General features: G+C 34.3%; 2 protein-coding genes across 2 annotated transcripts in view; one reads left to right on the top strand and one right to left on the bottom strand.

Annotated features, from left to right (window-relative positions):
• The window catches only part of LOC148313208 (uncharacterized), a gene marked incomplete at its 3' end in the record, with an annotated part of 109302 nt that overhangs the window by 87154 nt on the left and 3968 nt on the right, over positions 1–18180 (bottom strand). The window lies entirely within an intron of this gene.
• On the top strand, positions 952–17082 carry LOC148313209 (lipase 1-like). The gene is made up of 9 exons (XM_088266916.1): positions 952–1112; positions 4377–4495; positions 5519–5717; positions 7500–7611; positions 8892–9132; positions 9796–9948; positions 12959–13040; positions 14163–14305; positions 15965–17082. Exons 2-9 carry the CDS (start codon positions 4397–4399, stop codon positions 16136–16138), a joined length of 1203 nt encoding a protein of 400 aa, XP_088123042.1. The 5' UTR covers positions 952–1112; positions 4377–4396; the 3' UTR covers positions 16139–17082.

The following is an 18180-nucleotide window of genomic DNA, read 5'->3' as shown; positions in this document are numbered from 1 at the left end:
GTATCTTAAGGCAAACGATGAAATTTTGTAATATTATTATACATACAGGGAATCTACAAAGTTTTTGTCAAAAAAAAATAATAATCTTTTTAAAAAAAAGTATTTATACTTCCAAAATACAGAATAATCTATCGGTGGAAAAAAATAGTTGATAGGAGTAAGAGCCAAATGGGAAAAATACGATCACTGGGTTTTTAAAAATAGATGTAGATTATTTCTTTCTTCAATATTAAAATATTTTTACAACATTTTGAGTGTGTCCAAATACTTGTTCACAAATATAGATTATCTCCAATTAGGAGTTATTTTAACATCTCAAATGAAAGAGTTTCTGTTTAATAAAAAGCTTGCCTTATCCCACCATGGATGTTTCTCGTGAAGTCTATTGAATTCGAGAACTACGTTTTTAGTTTAATCAATATATCTAGAAGTTCCAAGAATTTGACTAGTGTGATTGTCAATCATGAGTAGAATGGTAAATTTTGCACGCGTGTAAAGTGATCACTTAACCAGCCTATGACAGGTCATAAACTCAGAAAATACCCAGTTTTCCATATTCTTCTCCGCGGTGTAATGGTCAGCACGCTCGGCTACCGTTCTGGTGGTCCCAGGTTCGATTCCCAAGGGAGGGTCAAATAAATATAAGTGATTTTTTCACGCTAATATTTATTCATTATTACCCTGGACTGGCACCTGAAGCGGAGGGCTGATCACCTTTCCTTCACGTGTTGACGATCAAGAGAACACTGCGTTTACATTATGCAGTGCCCTATGCATCATTGGGTGCGGAAAAGGATTAGAAGAATCACGAAATAGTGTTTTTTTAAGTGGTATTACACAAAGTGAACGATGAATGATAAGGAGAGTGTTCTTTTTATTTTGACTAAACAAGAAGTTGGTCCATGGACACCCTGTACATGATCACCGGCTACTAAATGAGGCGGTTCAAATAGTGAGCTCGCAGTCTTGCTTTGCACCAGGCGACTTTTTAACTTTTAATAAATGTAACAGGGTACTGGTTTATAATTAATCATATTTAATTCAATACAAGTAGTGATTTATTTGTGATTTTCATCGAAAAGGGGCAAGTAATCGCAGTACTACATAAATAGGTAAAATATAACATTATTTTTTAGACATCTTAACATAGATGAAGAAGAGTATGGAAGTTCTGGGAATATGGAATTCACGGGGCTTACGACCGTCATAGTCTGGTTTAAGTGTTCACTATACACGCGTGTAACATTCACCAATTCTACCCATGATTGACAACCACACTGCTCAAATTCTTGGAAATTCTAATTATATTGATTAATTTCGACACAAAACTGTTTGAGTTTACTAGAATTTCACTGGAGACATCTATGATGAGATGAGAGAAGCTTTTTTTGTAGATAATCCAGATTTGTGAACAAGTATTTGGACACACTCAAAATGTTGTAAATTTAACAATTTACTTAAGACAAAAACAGGCACCGTGCCGTAGTTGGGTAGACGCTCGACTGCGAAACTGGCGTCGCGGGTTCGATTCCCGCCAATTACAAAAAAAAAATCAAGAATAATTATTTTCAATTGGTCTGGATATTTGTGATATATTTTTCACATTTACTTTCCCTATCCTTACTATCCTACCTGCAGACCAACCTCTTATAGAGGCTTTGTGGGTTATTCCTTTTTTTTTAAAGTAAGTAATATGGTAAAAAAAAAACATGTATGAAAAACTTCATTCTTCCTTTTTTATGGAAAACTTTTAACATGTAACAAGTTGCTAAAATAAAAAAAAATTCAAGGGGTCAATATGCATTGTTTGTGAAAGTAATGAGAATTTTTAAAAAACGTACTAATATTTATTTTTTAAATTACCATAATTTTTGTTCTCTGGAATGTTTCATGGAATCCAGTATCCAGTAGTAGATAGTAGAAGCTCTCTTCGAGGTGTGTTTATATCCTAAATTGTCACCAACAGTCTCTCCAACCGCTCAATTCTGAACACTATATCATCTATGCAGATGATACAAATACGTGTCACAATAGATTTTAAGAAATAGTGGTATTTAGCGAGTAAAATTTAAAAACTAATAGATATTTCCACACAGTGACTGCCAAATCAATCGTTGAAATAGTTTACGCTGTTAATATTTTAGAAAATGACAAGACGAATAAGACAAATGAATTAACTGTGTGATAAATCTTGATTAATATGAGTTATTGAATCCATTGTATTGTTTTTAAGGGTCAACCTTATTCATTTATTATTTACTATACACATTCACTTACATTTTTAAGATATCGCTCACTCCTTTCAACAACGCCATATATCAAAAATCGTGAATTTTCAGCTGTGTATGTTTTCGGAATGCCCAGAAAATGTACTATATCCCAGCAACAGAGGCATATTTTTAACTTAATATTTACCCGCTACAGGGCAGAAAGTGATGTTTTTGCATTTTGAAGAAAAGGTATTGATTAACTATTTATTGATATAAACTAAATATTTTTGAAATGGAGAAAAAAACCTTCCGGTTTTACCCAAAAAGTTCTGTTGCGCAGTAAAAAGTTCAATAAGTGTCTAGATATTTATTTTTAATACAATGATTAAAGAAAACACTTGTTTTTTACCACTTGAGTTTTATTATAGACTACATGTTTCAGAAGTTAAACTTCCATCATTCAGGTCTGTATAATAATATATACCTAATAGTTATTATACAGACCTGAATGATGGAAGTTTAACTTCTGAAACATGTAGTATATAATGAAACTCAAGTGGTAAAAAACAAGTGTTTTCTTTAATCATTGTAACATGTCTTACCACAAAGTTAATGCCGAAACAAAAAATATTTTTTTTTAAATACATTTTATTATTTTCTAAAACATCCAAAAAAAAAATTTTTATATATGACGTTGTTGAAAGGAGTGAGCGATATATAAACTGAATATACTATAAATCCTTGTACATAATAGGCAAGGAAAATTTTCTTAGGCTACTAAAAAAATATATTTTTTTTTATCATAAAATATTCTAACCAAGGTCTGATGATTTATCAACTAAACTGATCTAAAATTGGCAACTTTGCTCTTTTACCATTCTTCCCTGAATTTTATAGTACCTGGTGTGCATTAGATGAGTCGGTAGTTGAATTTATTTTATTTTATTTTAAAAGGCAAAATCATCGGTGGTGGATTTTACAATAATGTGCGATGGCACACATCAGCGCAAAATACCAGTTTTGCCTCCAATTTTCGTCCAACAAAATGGACGTGGTGAAATACATAATATTAAATGCATTTTATTAATTTTTTTACGTTTTATTAAAAATTTTACGACACCTCAACGCGTCGTTTATAAAACTGGAAATTTCGGCATCAGCCTCGCACAAATCGATGAGATATTAAATATTTATGTGACACCATGTGTTACTTAATACATATATTTCGGCATTGGGCATCCATGTAACTCGCATGTTAATAAAGGTACTATTAAGGACATCATCAGGACAGAGAATGAGGGAAAGTCTGTTCACAAACGTGACGACGTACAGAAATAAGTATTATAGAAGCAATACCCAGCAATATCATACAATACCAATAACTGCTGGACTGCTCCTTAAAACGTTATACAGTGAAACCTCTACATGTCGCTCACTCCATTCAACGTCACATATAAAAAAATCGTCAATTTCAAGTTGTGCATATTTTCGGAATGCCCAAAAAATGTACTATATCCCAGTAAAGCGGCATATTTTAAACATAATATTTACCCGCTACAGGGCAGAAAGTGTTGTTTTTGAATTTTAAAGAAAATGTATTGTTCAATTATGTTTTTAAATATACTAAATATTTTTCAAATGGAGGAAAAACCTTCAGGTTTTACCCACACACTACACGAGTAGTGTGGTTGTCAATCATGGGTAGAATTGGTGAATGTTACACGCGTGAAAAGTGATAACTTAAACCAGCCTATGACGGTCGTCAGCCCCGTAAATGCCAAGACTTCCATATTCTTCTTCATCTATTATGAGATGTCAAAAAAAATGAAAATAACTCCTATAATTGGAGATAATCCAGATTTTGTGAACAAGAATTTGGACGGTATTTTTTAAAAATAATATTGAGATAATCTGGGAACCGATTCCATACGATTTTTTTCATTATTATTTGCACGGTCATCCATTTTGATACCATTTTGCTGGATTACTGAGCAGGGTATTTCTCGCATTTTTTTATGTATATTTTTATGAATACATTTCTGCTATTCGGCAATTTGCGTACGTGTTATTATATTTTTTTTAATGAGACATGGCTTCGCTCATAAACTGTGATTAAATTAAGCGTTAGACGTGTTGAAATCGCTCGCCTATTTCTTATCGTTTCAGGTACCTAAAACCTAGAGAAGATGCGGTCTTTGATATGGACACTATTGACTTTATTACATCTCGCGAGACCCACCCTAATGTTTTTCAAACAGAGGCCTCCCGAATCACTACTGAATTTTGTACGTATGATTTATTATTTAAAACAATAAGAAATATTCCATTCTTAATAGCACAATTTTCTTAAATAGACTATTTCATATATTTTATTTATTTATTTATTTAGGAATTATACAGCTTGTACATAGAAAATAAATAAAAAAATAATTAGATTGACAATGATAAAAACCAATTAAATAATTCCACATATATGTTATGAATACTGTTGTATATTAAGAGATAAAAAAAAATGTTGTATATAAAGAGGGTGGGTGGGTGTGAGTGTATAAGTGTGAGAGTGTGTGAGTGTGAGTGTGTGTGTGTGTGAGTGTGAGTGTGTGAGTGTGTGAGTGTGTGAGTGTGTGAGAGTGTGTGTGAGAGTGTGAGTGTGAGTGTGAGGGTGAGTGTGAGTGTGAGTGTGAGGGTGAGTGTGAGTGTGTGTGTGTGTGTGTGTGTGTGTGTGTGTGTGTGTGTGTGTGTGTGTGTGTGTGTGTGTGTAAGGGTAAGGGTATGGTATAAAATGGAATATGGAGGAAGGAAAAGGAGAAGAGAGGAGTTAACGAGAGAGACATATCGCTCACTCCTTTCAACAACGTCATAAATCAAAACTCGAAAATTTTCAGTTGTGCGTGTTTTCGGAATGCCCAGAAAATGTACTATATCCCAGCAAAAGCGGCATATTTTTAACTTTACATTTACCCGCTACAGGGCAGAAAGTGTTGTTTTTGCATTTTGAAGAAAAGGTATTGTTTAATTATTTTTTTGAAATATACTAAATATTTTCCAAATGGAGAAAAAACATTCAGGTTTTACCTAAAAAGATTTGTTACACGGTAAAAAGTTCAATTAGTGGCTTGATATTTATTTTTAATATATTTTATTATATTTTTAATCTTTAAAAACGATCTGAAAAATCAAGTTTTTTGATATATGACGTTGTCGTCAATGAATTCTCCTATATTTGTGGCCTGCTCAGTAATATTTCGAAACAGTTTCCAGACCCCAACGGTCAGAGTATATTGACGTTTTACTGACGAAATTTTCAGAAGCAACTGGTGGCTAGCGAGGGGTCGGAATACGCAGTCGAGGAGCACACGGCGCGAACGGACGACGGGTACCTGCTCGGCGTGCACCGCATGCGCCGCACGGACGTCACGCCGCGCCTGGCGTCGCCCGTGCTCATCATGCACGGCATGGGCTGCAGCTCGGAGGACTTCATCAGGATGGGGAGACACAGAAGCCTGGGTTAGTTGTCGCAAGACGTTAGCTGCCTTTACACGTGCGCGCTTTGCCGCGCGATTAGCGATATGAAAGACGGCGGTAAATGTGCGTACAACTCCATCAGATGTATAGTGTACGTGTATACGCTACCTTTGGCCAAAGCGTGCTTTTCTGTGTCTTATTACGAATCAGACAGTCGCGTCGATTTACTTTTAAATTTAACTAACTAACCATTACGCCGCTTCCATGCAAGGGTAGGCAGAGAGAATAGAACGCCACACCACTCTATCTTTGCAAACATTCCTCGCCTCTTCTTCATATCAGCTCCTAACCTGACCGCTTTCAAGTATTTAACATATACATAAATGACTTGCTACAATTTGAACACGCAATTATTTAAAAATCGTACAAGGCCACATTAGGTTAAGTGGATCAGTAGTGAATGGATCATTATCAGACGAGAGGAATATCTAATTCGACATTCGAAACGTATAAAAGATTGTATTAGACTAGTTTTGTGTTTATAACAGCCGATATAATCAATATTTTCATTCTTCATTTTCTTGTGGAAAATTCGCTTTCGTAAATACGTTGTTTTCGTAAGTTGGTAATGAATGACGTCACCGAAACGATGGACTTATTTTAATATTGGTAACATTGCTAAATTATTGGCGGCTCTATTTGTTGATGTCTATGGTCTACCCTCCCACAAAAAAACAATCCAATCCACACTACTACTATTACAGCTCTATAAACCATATGACGTCATAAAACGTTCGATGACGGAAATTTGATGACGTATGCGAACGCACGTTTTTCGTTTTATTCAAATATCTAAAGTTTAAACCTTAATATCTCCCTTAGTTCTCTACAGATTTCAATAAGAATGTTATGGATAGTCTTGTGATTTTTCAAATTAATTTATTAGCCAATAAACCAACATCGTGACAAAAATCTATTGCAATATATGAATTATAGCGTTTTATTTTAAGATAAGGAAGAGTTCTTTGCGGTGGTATGGACATGGATGACGAATGAATGACTAAGAATGGATGACGAGAGAATGACTAAGAAAATATATGTGGCGAATGTGAGAGGGAAAACAGAACGTGGACGACCGAAAAAGACTTGGCACAATCAGATCAATCAGAACCTAAAATCTGGCGGTGTCAAAAGTCTGCGTAATCGGAGGGCATGTATGACTAGATGTATGGATGCGAAGGAGGCGAGGAGTGTACGTCAGGACAAAAGAGTGTGGCGTTCCATCCTCTCTGCCTACCCCTGCGGGGAAACGGCGTGATGGTAGTAGTAGTAGTAGTAGTAGTATTTTAAACATTGGAATATATAATTATTAATATATTTTAATTATTGCATACATAGATACAAGGTGGTCCCATAAGTGATTCGATATTTTTCACAATGTCTGAGTTATGTGAGGAAAGAACGTAGTTGGAAAAAGGAGCAGAGGAAGACCGAGAAAAACTTGGCACGATCAGGTGTGTCAAATACTTAAAAGCGGTCAGGTTATGAATCGAAATAATCGGCGGGCATGCATGAGGAGATGTATGAACGTGGAAGAGGCGGAGAATGTTTGCAAAGAGAGTGGTGTGGCATATCTTAATAAGACGAAACGCGTCACATATTATCATATATATGTAAACAAAAGTAGAATTCAATCCAATAACCGTGTTTAATTTTGGGATATATTACCCAACAATTCAATATGCAATTCTAACTGTCGGCAGTTAAAATAAATAAGTTATTTTATAAGCCCAGACTTCTACATTCTTGGTTTCGACATTTCAGGGTACCTCTTGGCTGATAAAGGCTACGACGTGTGGCTCGGTAATTACCGAGGGAACATGTACACGTCCCACGAAACGCTCGACAAAAAGAATCCAGACTTCTGGAACTTCAGGTATCTGAATCTATTTATGTCCACAGTTTGAGGAGGGTAGGTAGGTTTCTCAGTTTTGATTTTCACAAAATAACAAAAGTGTGCCTGTGTTTGTCACAATGGCATAATATCATAAATAGAAATAAGAAAAGCATAGAATAAAACAAAACAAAAGCAGAAAGGGATCCATTTACATCTTTAACAAGTGTTTTTTTTTTGTCTTCTTTTGCATTTCACAATATGTATGTATATTTTTATTGAATAAAATGTGGTGTTGGAGGCGCATGCTCCGATTTCCATGGACAGCTAGACGCACCAATGAGTCCATTTGCCAGGAACTACGCTTGGATGGTTTGACTCTGGCCAATGTCTGTACGCGATGGATTCTCCGGTTCTTTGGACACGTTGCGCGTGGCAACGAGGATAGCCTGGAACGACTAGTTGTGATTGGTAGCCTGGAGGGAAAGAGAGGGAGAGGAAGATCCCCACACGATGGACCGATCAAATTAAGGCAGCAGCAGGCACCTCAGTGGTTGGAGCGCTACGTGCAGCGCAATCAAGGGATAGCTGGAGAAGAGTCATTGCTTCTGCAAGGGTCACAACCCTCAGCAATGAGGAATAAGACAGAGAAGAAGAAGAAATCAAACTGAAAAAATTTAAGTCAGATCTACTTTTAAAAGTACATATATGACGTTAACGTCTTCTTTTATTATTAATCGATTCGGCATTCACATTGTGGTAAAATCTATGCATTTTTAACTAAAGTTTTACATAGTAAATACCACTATTACTTAAAATCTATTGTGACACATTTTTTCTCTTCAGTAAAGAGATTATTTTACAATACATCATCACCATAGCCGAATGTCTAAATCAATGATGTAAATTGAATTATTGCTTAGTGCAAAAACGTATTGACCATAAAACGTACAACCTTACAAAATGGTAATCATTGTTTCTTAACAACATTCTTAATAGACAAAAAAAATCAGTTTAACATTTAATACATAAATCATACTTCTTTGCAAAGATTGCCGTTGATTAAGCCTAGTTTACAGGCGTATAAGACGCTATCTACATCGAATTTTTGAAATGAACTGAACTCCTAAAATGCTAACAACTGAATTTTGACAAAGCATTAAGTCTTAAAACGATTTAATACATTATTTAATTGTGTTTTTGAATGTATAATACTAGTTTAGAATTTCAGATAAAACCGTTAATTGATAAAAATAAAAAGCATACTTCTTTGCAAAGATTGACGTTGATTGTCTATTTAAATGTATCACGTTTCACATCAGTTTGGACGAGCAGGGTATGCTAGACACGCCGGCCACCATCGCGACCGTGCTACGGGTCACGGGCAAGGCGCGCGTGCACTACATCGGCTTCAGCATGGGCACGAGCTCTTACTTCATCATGTGCAGCACGCGGCCCGCGGCGGAGCACCGCGTGGCTTCCTTCACTGCCCTGGCGCCAGTGATGAGGTTCGGCGTTAGGTACAAGAACGTGGCTAACGTCTTAACGCGCACCTGTGCTCTGGTAGGAGATATATATATTAATATTATACGTTTCGCAACTAGATATGAAGATGGGAGTCTGAGCATACAAGGGCTAACGACTTGCCATTTGGCTGGCTCAAGCGATCACCTTTTGTTTATAAATATGAGGTCAAGGGATCTTGCATCCCTTATGTCACTGCGACCATATTAGGATTATTGTGACCTCCCTCTGTATCGTAGCTCACTCTCAAGACCTACACGGGTCATGTAGCTCACAACCTGTCTTTGGAATAGGAGCTAGACCTTCTCGGAGTCTAGTAGTGGTCCTCCAAGGATGTGATTTTGTTTGCTTTATTAATTCTGATCCTCATCAAACATTAAACTACACCTATCTATGTATAGTATAACAAGGGCTTTTTTTTTCAACAAAAAAAGTCTCACTTTATGACAGGAACTCACTTCATAGCAAGCTTTTTACAAAAAAAATATATTGAATTATCATTTAAATATTCATTACAGTACCATATTTTATCATTTTGACGAATTATATGAATATAGATTGTAATAACGTTAGAGCAAACATTGTTTCATCTGATTGATTTTAAAATTTGAAAAAAATGTTAAAAAAAAGTGCAGGAACGCCCTTCGGCCGTGTTACATGAAAAAAAACCTGAGAATAACTAACAAAATGACTCTTTTTCAGAAAAAGTACCGAAAACTGGGTATGAGTCCTATTGTGGCCGGTCTAATGCCACAGACTGCATTCAGAACCTGCGCTTCTTTCAACCAAAAACCCAATATTTGCATGCACATATCGATGTCCTACTATGGAGAAGACATGGAACAAACTGATTGGGTATATTGTCTATTAAATCAAATACTGTAGAACGGGGCTACTTGAACTTTGATGTGTTACTTGAGCCCAGTACAAAAATAAATATTAAATCTGTATTTGGTCTACAATAATGAACGTATCGACATGATTCATTGTTTCCCTGACAGGTGACACTTATTGTCACAATACTTCGATGGATAATAATAATAAACCCTTATCCGCACCCCAATGGTGCATAGGGCACTGTGTCATATAAACGCAGTGTTATCTTGATCGTTTACACATGAAGGAAAGGTGATCAGCCCTCCGCTTCAGGTACCAGTCCATGGTAATATTGAATAAATATTACAGTGAAAAAATCACTTATATTTATTTTACCCCCCTTGGGAATCGAACCCGGGACCTCCAGAACGGTAACCGAGCGTGCTGACGAATACACAACGGGGGCGGACTAAAACTTCGATGGATACCATGATCTAAATTTTTTTTTATACCGGGCTCAAGTAACACATCAAAGTTCAAGTGGCCCTGTCGACGGTACTAAATTTATCATTTTGACCAGTAATATATGGATTTTAATATGGGTTTTTTTTTTAGGAAAAACGCATAAAATTGCAATCTGAAATTTCGAAATGTATTGTGAAAACTTTTTTATGTATTAGTACCATTTAGGTTATAAATGCCATGGAAGATCACACATACACCAGTTGTGTAGATAGTATTTTTGCAGATGTCATTTGGACGCCACCGTGATGTAATGGTAAGCGTGTTAAGCTACCGTGCCGGAGGTCCCGGGTTCGAATCCCAAGGGGGGGATGAAAATAAATATTAGCGATTTTACACTTTTATTTAATATTACCCAGGTCCCTGAAGCGCAGGAGTGATCATATTGCCTTCATGTTAGCAACGATAACACTGCATCAATACGATGCAGTGCCCTATGCACCATTGGGCCCGGATAAGGGTTAGAAGAACATGTCATTTGGTCAGATCACCTACTGATGGAGTACAAATTAAAAATGAAATATATTTTATTGTGTATATACCATATGAACCTTAGAGGCTTGCACTCTTGACCTCAAGGTTTAAAATAAAGATAAATTACTTAATTAATTAGAATATTTTTAACACAGGATTCACCAAAAAACTAAAAAAAAAGGGCAATAGCCTAAAGTTAACGGATCAAAGATTATCCAGCAAGCGCAAACGGACAATAGATGAGAAAGCAAGCCAAAAAAGTGTAAAGTGATCACTTAAACCGGTCGTCATCCCCGTAAATGCCCAGACTTATATTATATATTCATATTCTTCTTCATCTTTGATGAGATGTCAAGAAATAATATGAGAGAGCAAGCATTTAGTAGGAAACACCCAAACAGCTTTAAGCAGTCAGGATCAACTGCTTCAAGTTCTCACAGTTGAATTTACTATCAAAATCCGGAATAGCTGCTAAATTATTCCGCATTCAGTCTTCATTTTGCTCACTCCTTTCAAGAACGTCATAAATAAAAAAACGTGATTTTTCAGGGAAACGTTTTTAAAGCTTAAAAATATAAAACAATTTATTAAAAATAAATATCAAGCCACTTATTGAACTTTTCACTGTGCAACAGATATTTTTAGGTTAAACCTGAAGGTTTTTTCTCCATTTGAAAAATAACTAGTTTATTTTTAAAAAATAATTAAACAATACCTTTTCTGCAAAATGCAAAAACAACATTTTCTGCCCTGTAGCGGGTAAATATGAAGTTAAAAATATGCCTCTTTTGCTGGTACATTTAGTACATTTTCTGGGCATTACGAAAACGTGCATAACTGAAAATTGACAGTTTTTGATTTATGACGTTCTTGAAAGGAGTGAGCGATTTGTCTACAACTAGAACCAATCATGTGGAGAGACTATAAGTCTAAGTGCCGAGCATGATTGGATGCATGGATATTGAAGAAGCTAAAATTGTATGGTGGATACACGACATATCGCTCACTCCTTTCAACGTCATTTATCAAAAAGCTTGATTTTTTTAGTAGATCGATTTTAAAGTTTAAAAATATAATAAAATGTATTAAAAATAAATATCAAGCCACTTATTGAACTTTTTACTGTGCAACAGCAGATCTTATTAGGTAAAACCTGTATGTTTCTTTTCCATTTGAAAAATATTTGGTATATTTAAAAAAATAATTAAAGAATACCTTTTCTTCAAAATGCAAAAACAACACTTTCTGCGCTGGAGCAGGTAAATATTAAGTTAAAAATATGCCGTTTTGAATATTGAAAGAATTAACTTTGTGGATCATATTAATATTATTTTGAGAAATAAAAAGTCTTTTTATTTCTCAAAATAATATAAAAATATGCCGCTTTTTCTGGGATATATATAGTACATTTTCTGGGCATTCCAAAAATTGACGATTTTTTGACATATGACGTTGAAAGGAGTGAGCGATATGACATGGGCCATGGCGTAGGTGGGTAGACGCTCGACTGCGAAACTAGAGTCGCGGGTTCGATTCCCGTCAGTTGCAAAATTATTTCGAGTAATATTTATTTTAATAATGTAATGTAATGGTCAGCACACTCGGCAACCGTTCTGGAGGTCCCGGGTTCGATTCCCAAGGGGGGTAAAATAAATATAAGTGATTTTTTCACTGTAATATTTATTCAATATTACCATGGACTGGTACCTGAGGCGGAGGGCTGATCACCTTTCCTTCATGTGTAAACGATCAAGATAACACTGCGTTTATATGACACAGTGCCCTATGCACCATTGGGGTGCGGATAAGGGTTTTATTATTATTATTAATATTTATTTTGGTGTGTTATTATCTGGGTGTTTGTGATATGTTTTTGGCATCTACCTTCCGTATCCTTACTATCCTACCTGCAGACAAGCCTTTGGAATAAAAGCTTTGCGGGTTATACCTTTAAGAAAACAAAGATAGTGTCGGGCTAGGAACGCGTTGCTTATCTGAAGTATTAGGTACATGTTTTTATTATGTTTCCTTTATGATTTTTGTATTCATTTAGGAAAAGCAGCCAACCTGTATGGCCAAGGTTCAACCAATCGCTTTACGGTTAATGGAACATTTTACGCAGGCAACTTTCACAGGTACATTTTTATATGATGAACCCGTTTATCCATAGCCACCAGTGTTGCCATATATACAGATTTATCTGTATTGATACAGATTTTAGGCTACCGTTACAGATGGCAGATTTTACTCTTAGGTAGTACTTTTAGTTTTATACAGATGTTTGGAATTGGACATAGTATATGATAAAACAGAATAATGAAAATATGTATAGATTCGAGCATGATTAACATCTGATAATAGTAGGTGAGAATTTGTTTTATATTGGAGTGCGTTATTTATTAATTGGGTAGGGTACTATTTTGTCTTGTCATAGAACATTATGCAATTTACGCAGCATACTGCAGGATTCCCCAAAACATGTCCATTTTGTTCATGCGGCCGAGTGTTCATTTTTTATATTTTTATAATTTGTATCAAAATTTCAAAGCAATGGCAAATAGGCACCTACCTACACAGATTTTGGGTTATTGATTCTATACAGATTTTATACAGATTTCTAGACTGTTTGATTCAGATTTTTTGGTTTGGCATATGGCAACATTGATAGCAACACCTACAACGTAATTCATTGGTGTTTTATTATTCTATCATAAAATGTAGTTCCACCGAGAAATTTCAATAGATTATGTAAATCACCAAGAAATCAATAAAAATTATTTTCAGTGCGATAACTAAATAAGTGAGCAACCTTGAAAAATAGTCAAAATAAATTAACAGTTGACAAGTGAATATTTGAAATGGTAAATATAGCAGCCTCTGCAGTGTAATTGTCAGCACTATCGGATACCGTTCTGGAGGTCCCGGGTTCAGTTCCCAGGGGGGGTGTTAAATAAATATAATTGATTTTTTCAATCTAATATTTATTCAATATCCACCTGAGGCGGAGGGCAGATCACCTTTCCTGCATGAGTTAAAGATCAAGATAACACTGCGTTTATATGATGCGGTGCTCTATGCACCATTGGGGTGCGAATAAGGGTTTGAAGAAGAAATATAACTGAATATATGAAACTATAAATATAGCACACTTCATGTGAGGATCATGTTGTTAATTTTGATAGCCTTCTATCAACCTGCTTTCACCAATCATGCACCATTAGATTTTCTGTATATAATGCTGTTATTTCTTTCTACAGGAGTACTGTCACAGTTTGACTATGGGAAAAGAGAAAATATGATAAAATACGGCCAGTCCACACCTTCCCCATACGACCTAACAGCAAATAGAGCTCCAGCCGCATTCATCTATGGGAAAAATGATCTTGTAGCAAGCGCAGAGGTAAACTTTATAATATTAATTGAATAACCGAATCATCGACCATTTAAAGTGAAAATAAGTAAATAACGAAAATGCGAATGCTGTGAATAGAAGTATTTTGAAAAGCCAAGTACGTTAGGACCTTTGTCACTCAATAGTAATTATTGATAAATAAATAAAGATTTTTTTATAACTAGTCGCATAAATTCCCATTAACACATTGTTTGCGGGAAATGCTTAACCCTTTCCGGTCCCCCAAAATTTAAAAAAAAAATCTAGGTAGACAGTTACATTCCAATTGGAAAAAAAATCTTTTGTCTTCTACTCTACATACTGTTGTAATAGATACGAGTGACAAAAATGTAAGCTTGGAATTTAAATAAATAATACTTATGATGAAAAAAATGTCGAATAACATCCGACATTGGACCTAAGAGGAAAAAATCGATGTCGAATGAGATTCGACATTAGACCAGTTAGGGTTAAAGCGTCTTTTACACTGTTGGTCGAGTGTGAGAGAGTGAGATACGCTTATAAGAGTTCTTTTTTTTAAATTCTTTTGCATTATACAATCATGACATATATTTAATTACAAAAAAAGAATAAAATATAAATACAAAAAAAGATCCTACAAAGGCATGGCCTATGTGTGGGTATACAATATAATTTAGGTCATAGTAAAGGGTATAAGGGTAAAAGTATTATAAGTAGAACTAGAATAATAGTGTTAATATAAAATACAAAAAATACTTGACTATCAGAAACAAAATATATATATATATTTGCTAACTTTTGGTAGAACGCTAAAGATGCCAAAAAACACTGAACAGATCGGAATTGGGTTTGCAGTTACTCATGATTAGTATACAGCCCTAATTAGAATACTAATTAGGGCCGAGATTGATGAAAAAACAGGCCGACAACAATGTGTTAACTGCAGTAAGATATCTAGTAAGTGTGCGTCCATAGACAAAAGTCCACACGTAGGCACATAAATTTCACTTCATTTATTTTTTTCAACATGTATTGATACGTAAAAAAAAAATAATAAATAGCTGATAATACTAATGATTATAATTTTTTCATTAATTGATTCGACGACAGTCACTTTGTGGTAAAATCTATCAATTTTTAATAAATGTTTTACTTAGTAAATACTACTATTTCTTAAAATCTACTGTGACGAGTGTTTCATACAATATGTACATTTTCAAACACCGTATGTGAAGCTAATTCTAAATTTTAGAGTTGGGTCCTTGGGACGTTGAAGGTTGAAGAGGGGGTAGGAGCTGTTTCTTATTTTTATTTATTTATTTAATTTTTATTTTTATTTCTTATCAGTGGGAACATAGAGAATAGGGGGGAAGCTTTAGTCAGATTGTTATATTGTTAATTATGGGTTTATTGTTATTTATATTTTTATGAATTTCTATTGTTTCAAAATGTTGCAGTTTATGGCTTTTCGTATTAATTATTTTTAGGATTCCTAAAAAATTATTTTGAAAATGATGCGGAATGCATCGAAACACGTGTCACAGTAGATTTTAAGAAATAGTAGTATTTCCTAAGTAAAACGTTAATTAAAAATGATTTTAATTTTATCCTTTTGGTGATTTAATTTAAAATAATCATATTGAAAATTCAGATGTATTTTTAGTAATTTTTTTTTTATTATTTCAGGATGCGGCGATAATAATAAACGAATTTAGAAAGACCTCTGGAGAAGTATTTGATCTTCCGGTATCATTTGAGAAGTTCAACCACGTCGACTTTCTGTGGGCAAAAGACATTGACACTCTTTTGAATCATGATGTCGTCACTGTGATTGATTACTTTTCCCAAAATTACAATTAATGTAAATCAAACGCTAACTAAGTCGCCATTAATGATCTCAAGCATCATAGCTATAATAGCAACAAAAAAAAAAGAAGCAAAATACCTAAGTCACATTCCCAAAGTCATAGTTGTTAGTCAAAGAAAATATGGTAGCAAGTTGTTTGGCGCCCTTGAGGTAGTATTTTTCAAGAATAATATTATATTAATTTTTCTAAATTATTATTATCATTGTTAAAACAGGGGTGGCCAATTCCAGAAATACTACCTGCGATTCTTCTCTCTTAAACGGCCTTATTTCAAAGCGATATAAATCCATATATAATTACTATATCGTTCAAAATCCACGAACCTTATCTTGGAATTTATGAAATAAAGTCGACGGCCCCTACATAAAGTACTCTATCTGCAAATTGGTTACTTTACAGAAGAGAGCTTAGAAGATTTTTTTATCTGAAATTCTAAACTAGTGTTAAACATTTAAAAACACAATAAAATAATGTATTAAATCGTTTTAAAACTTTATCCTTTGTCTAAATTAAGTAGTTAGCGTTTTAGGAATTAAATTCAATTCGAAAATTCGATGTAGATACCATGTTGTAATTTATTTTATATTTTTTTTTTGTTTGTTTATATTTGTAGATAACGGTCAGTTGATTACATACACCAAATATCTCAAAATTTACAAAAATGTAGTTAGAGCACTTTACGTAGGGCACGTCGAAGTGTTAATTTATCGATTTGTGTATAATTTAGTACCCAAACCTACAATTGCCGCATGGAGAAGGTTTTTTGTTGGTTATTATTATGCCCTATATTGTACTAGCCCGTGTGCTGATGTGATATAAAATTTGTAATGCCTTTAATTAATTTATATTAGCGGCATCTACCAACGAAGGTTAAAAATTCTATAAGTTTTATTAGCGTAAAATAATATTTTTAGAAATAAAAATATTAAAATGCTATTGGTACGTTTTTTTTACCTCCTGTATATATATTTTTTTAATATTTGATTATGAATATTAAGTTCCCATTTAATGTATACAATAATAAATGTCCCACAAATGTTAGCATGGAAATGAACCAACCTCAAAATAAAGCTATTGGATTTCGGCCAAGTATTCAAGGATATGAAGAGATACCAAAGGCAGAAAGACAAATGAAACTACGCATCGTTATATATTATTGGTTTACCAAAAAATAAAACAGATCAATTGCAATAAGTTTCAAATGCGATGAGACAATTTTTTGGAAATACTAAATTTGGTCACACCACTCCACTTCTTTACAAACTGCACTGGTAACCTTTTCGGGCAAAGAAGAATACAAACAGTGTCTGCTTATCCTATATTATAAGTGAGTGATATATAACCTAGCCGGCTCGAACAAGGAGATCGAAATCCCCATATATAAATTTCAATTCGATAACTTTAGTATTATAAGAGCTACTCACTTCATATTTTTTGTAATCTCAAAAAAAATATGTCAAATGTTTTAAAATATTTTTTTTGATAAAAAGCACAACCAGTCGGTAAAGCGAGTTCTACGTACATATATATTAGGACATTCATTTTTTGTCTGCTAGCGACATGTTATTTCATTCTCTCTAATAAATGTGGTATTACCACAAGGAGAGAGCGAAACAATTAGATTATATAATTTATATTTGAGGCACCAACTTTGTGATTTTCCATTTTATAATTAAAATGTAAATTTGTTTGAGAATCTTACATATATTTTATTATAACTTAATCATAATGTCTACCAGTTTGAAGCTAACCGCTTCATTATCAAGACTTAATATTAATCAGTCGTGATAAAGAAGCTGTTAGCTTCGAAACCGGTAGACATTATAATTAACTTATAATAAAATAATTATAGTGATTTTAAAACACATTTTTTAAGTTACATTTTAGTTTTACAATTAGATTACTCCGCGTTTCTTTGATCCGATTTCCAGCCTCTCGGTTATCAGATGGCCGCCGTCAGTCGCAGCGCGGCGGTGTGTCGGGAAGGACATAGAATCTGTGACTCACACGGCGGCGAGTTACGAGCTGCGATAT

This window comes from Brachycentrus maculatus, unplaced genomic scaffold (genome assembly GCF_059751285.1).
Source record: "Brachycentrus maculatus isolate JH-2025_06_01 unplaced genomic scaffold, ASM5975128v1 h1tg000017l, whole genome shotgun sequence".
In the NCBI taxonomy this organism is placed as follows: domain Eukaryota; kingdom Metazoa; phylum Arthropoda; class Insecta; order Trichoptera; family Brachycentridae; genus Brachycentrus; species Brachycentrus maculatus.
The sequence above is the reverse complement of the archived record's forward strand: the minus strand, read 5'-3'. Positions and strand labels throughout refer to the sequence as shown.

Coding starts and splice junctions, on each gene's coding strand:
- LOC148313209 (XM_088266916.1), top strand. CDS start 4,397: ATGCGGTCTTTGATATGGACACTATTGACTTTATTACATCTCGCGAGA. Junction 4,496..5,518: donor CCGAATCACTACTGAATTTT/GTACGTATGATT, acceptor CGAAATTTTCAG/AAGCAACTGGTGGCTAGCGA. Junction 9,949..12,958: donor ACATGGAACAAACTGATTGG/GTATATTGTCTA, acceptor GTATTCATTTAG/GAAAAGCAGCCAACCTGTAT.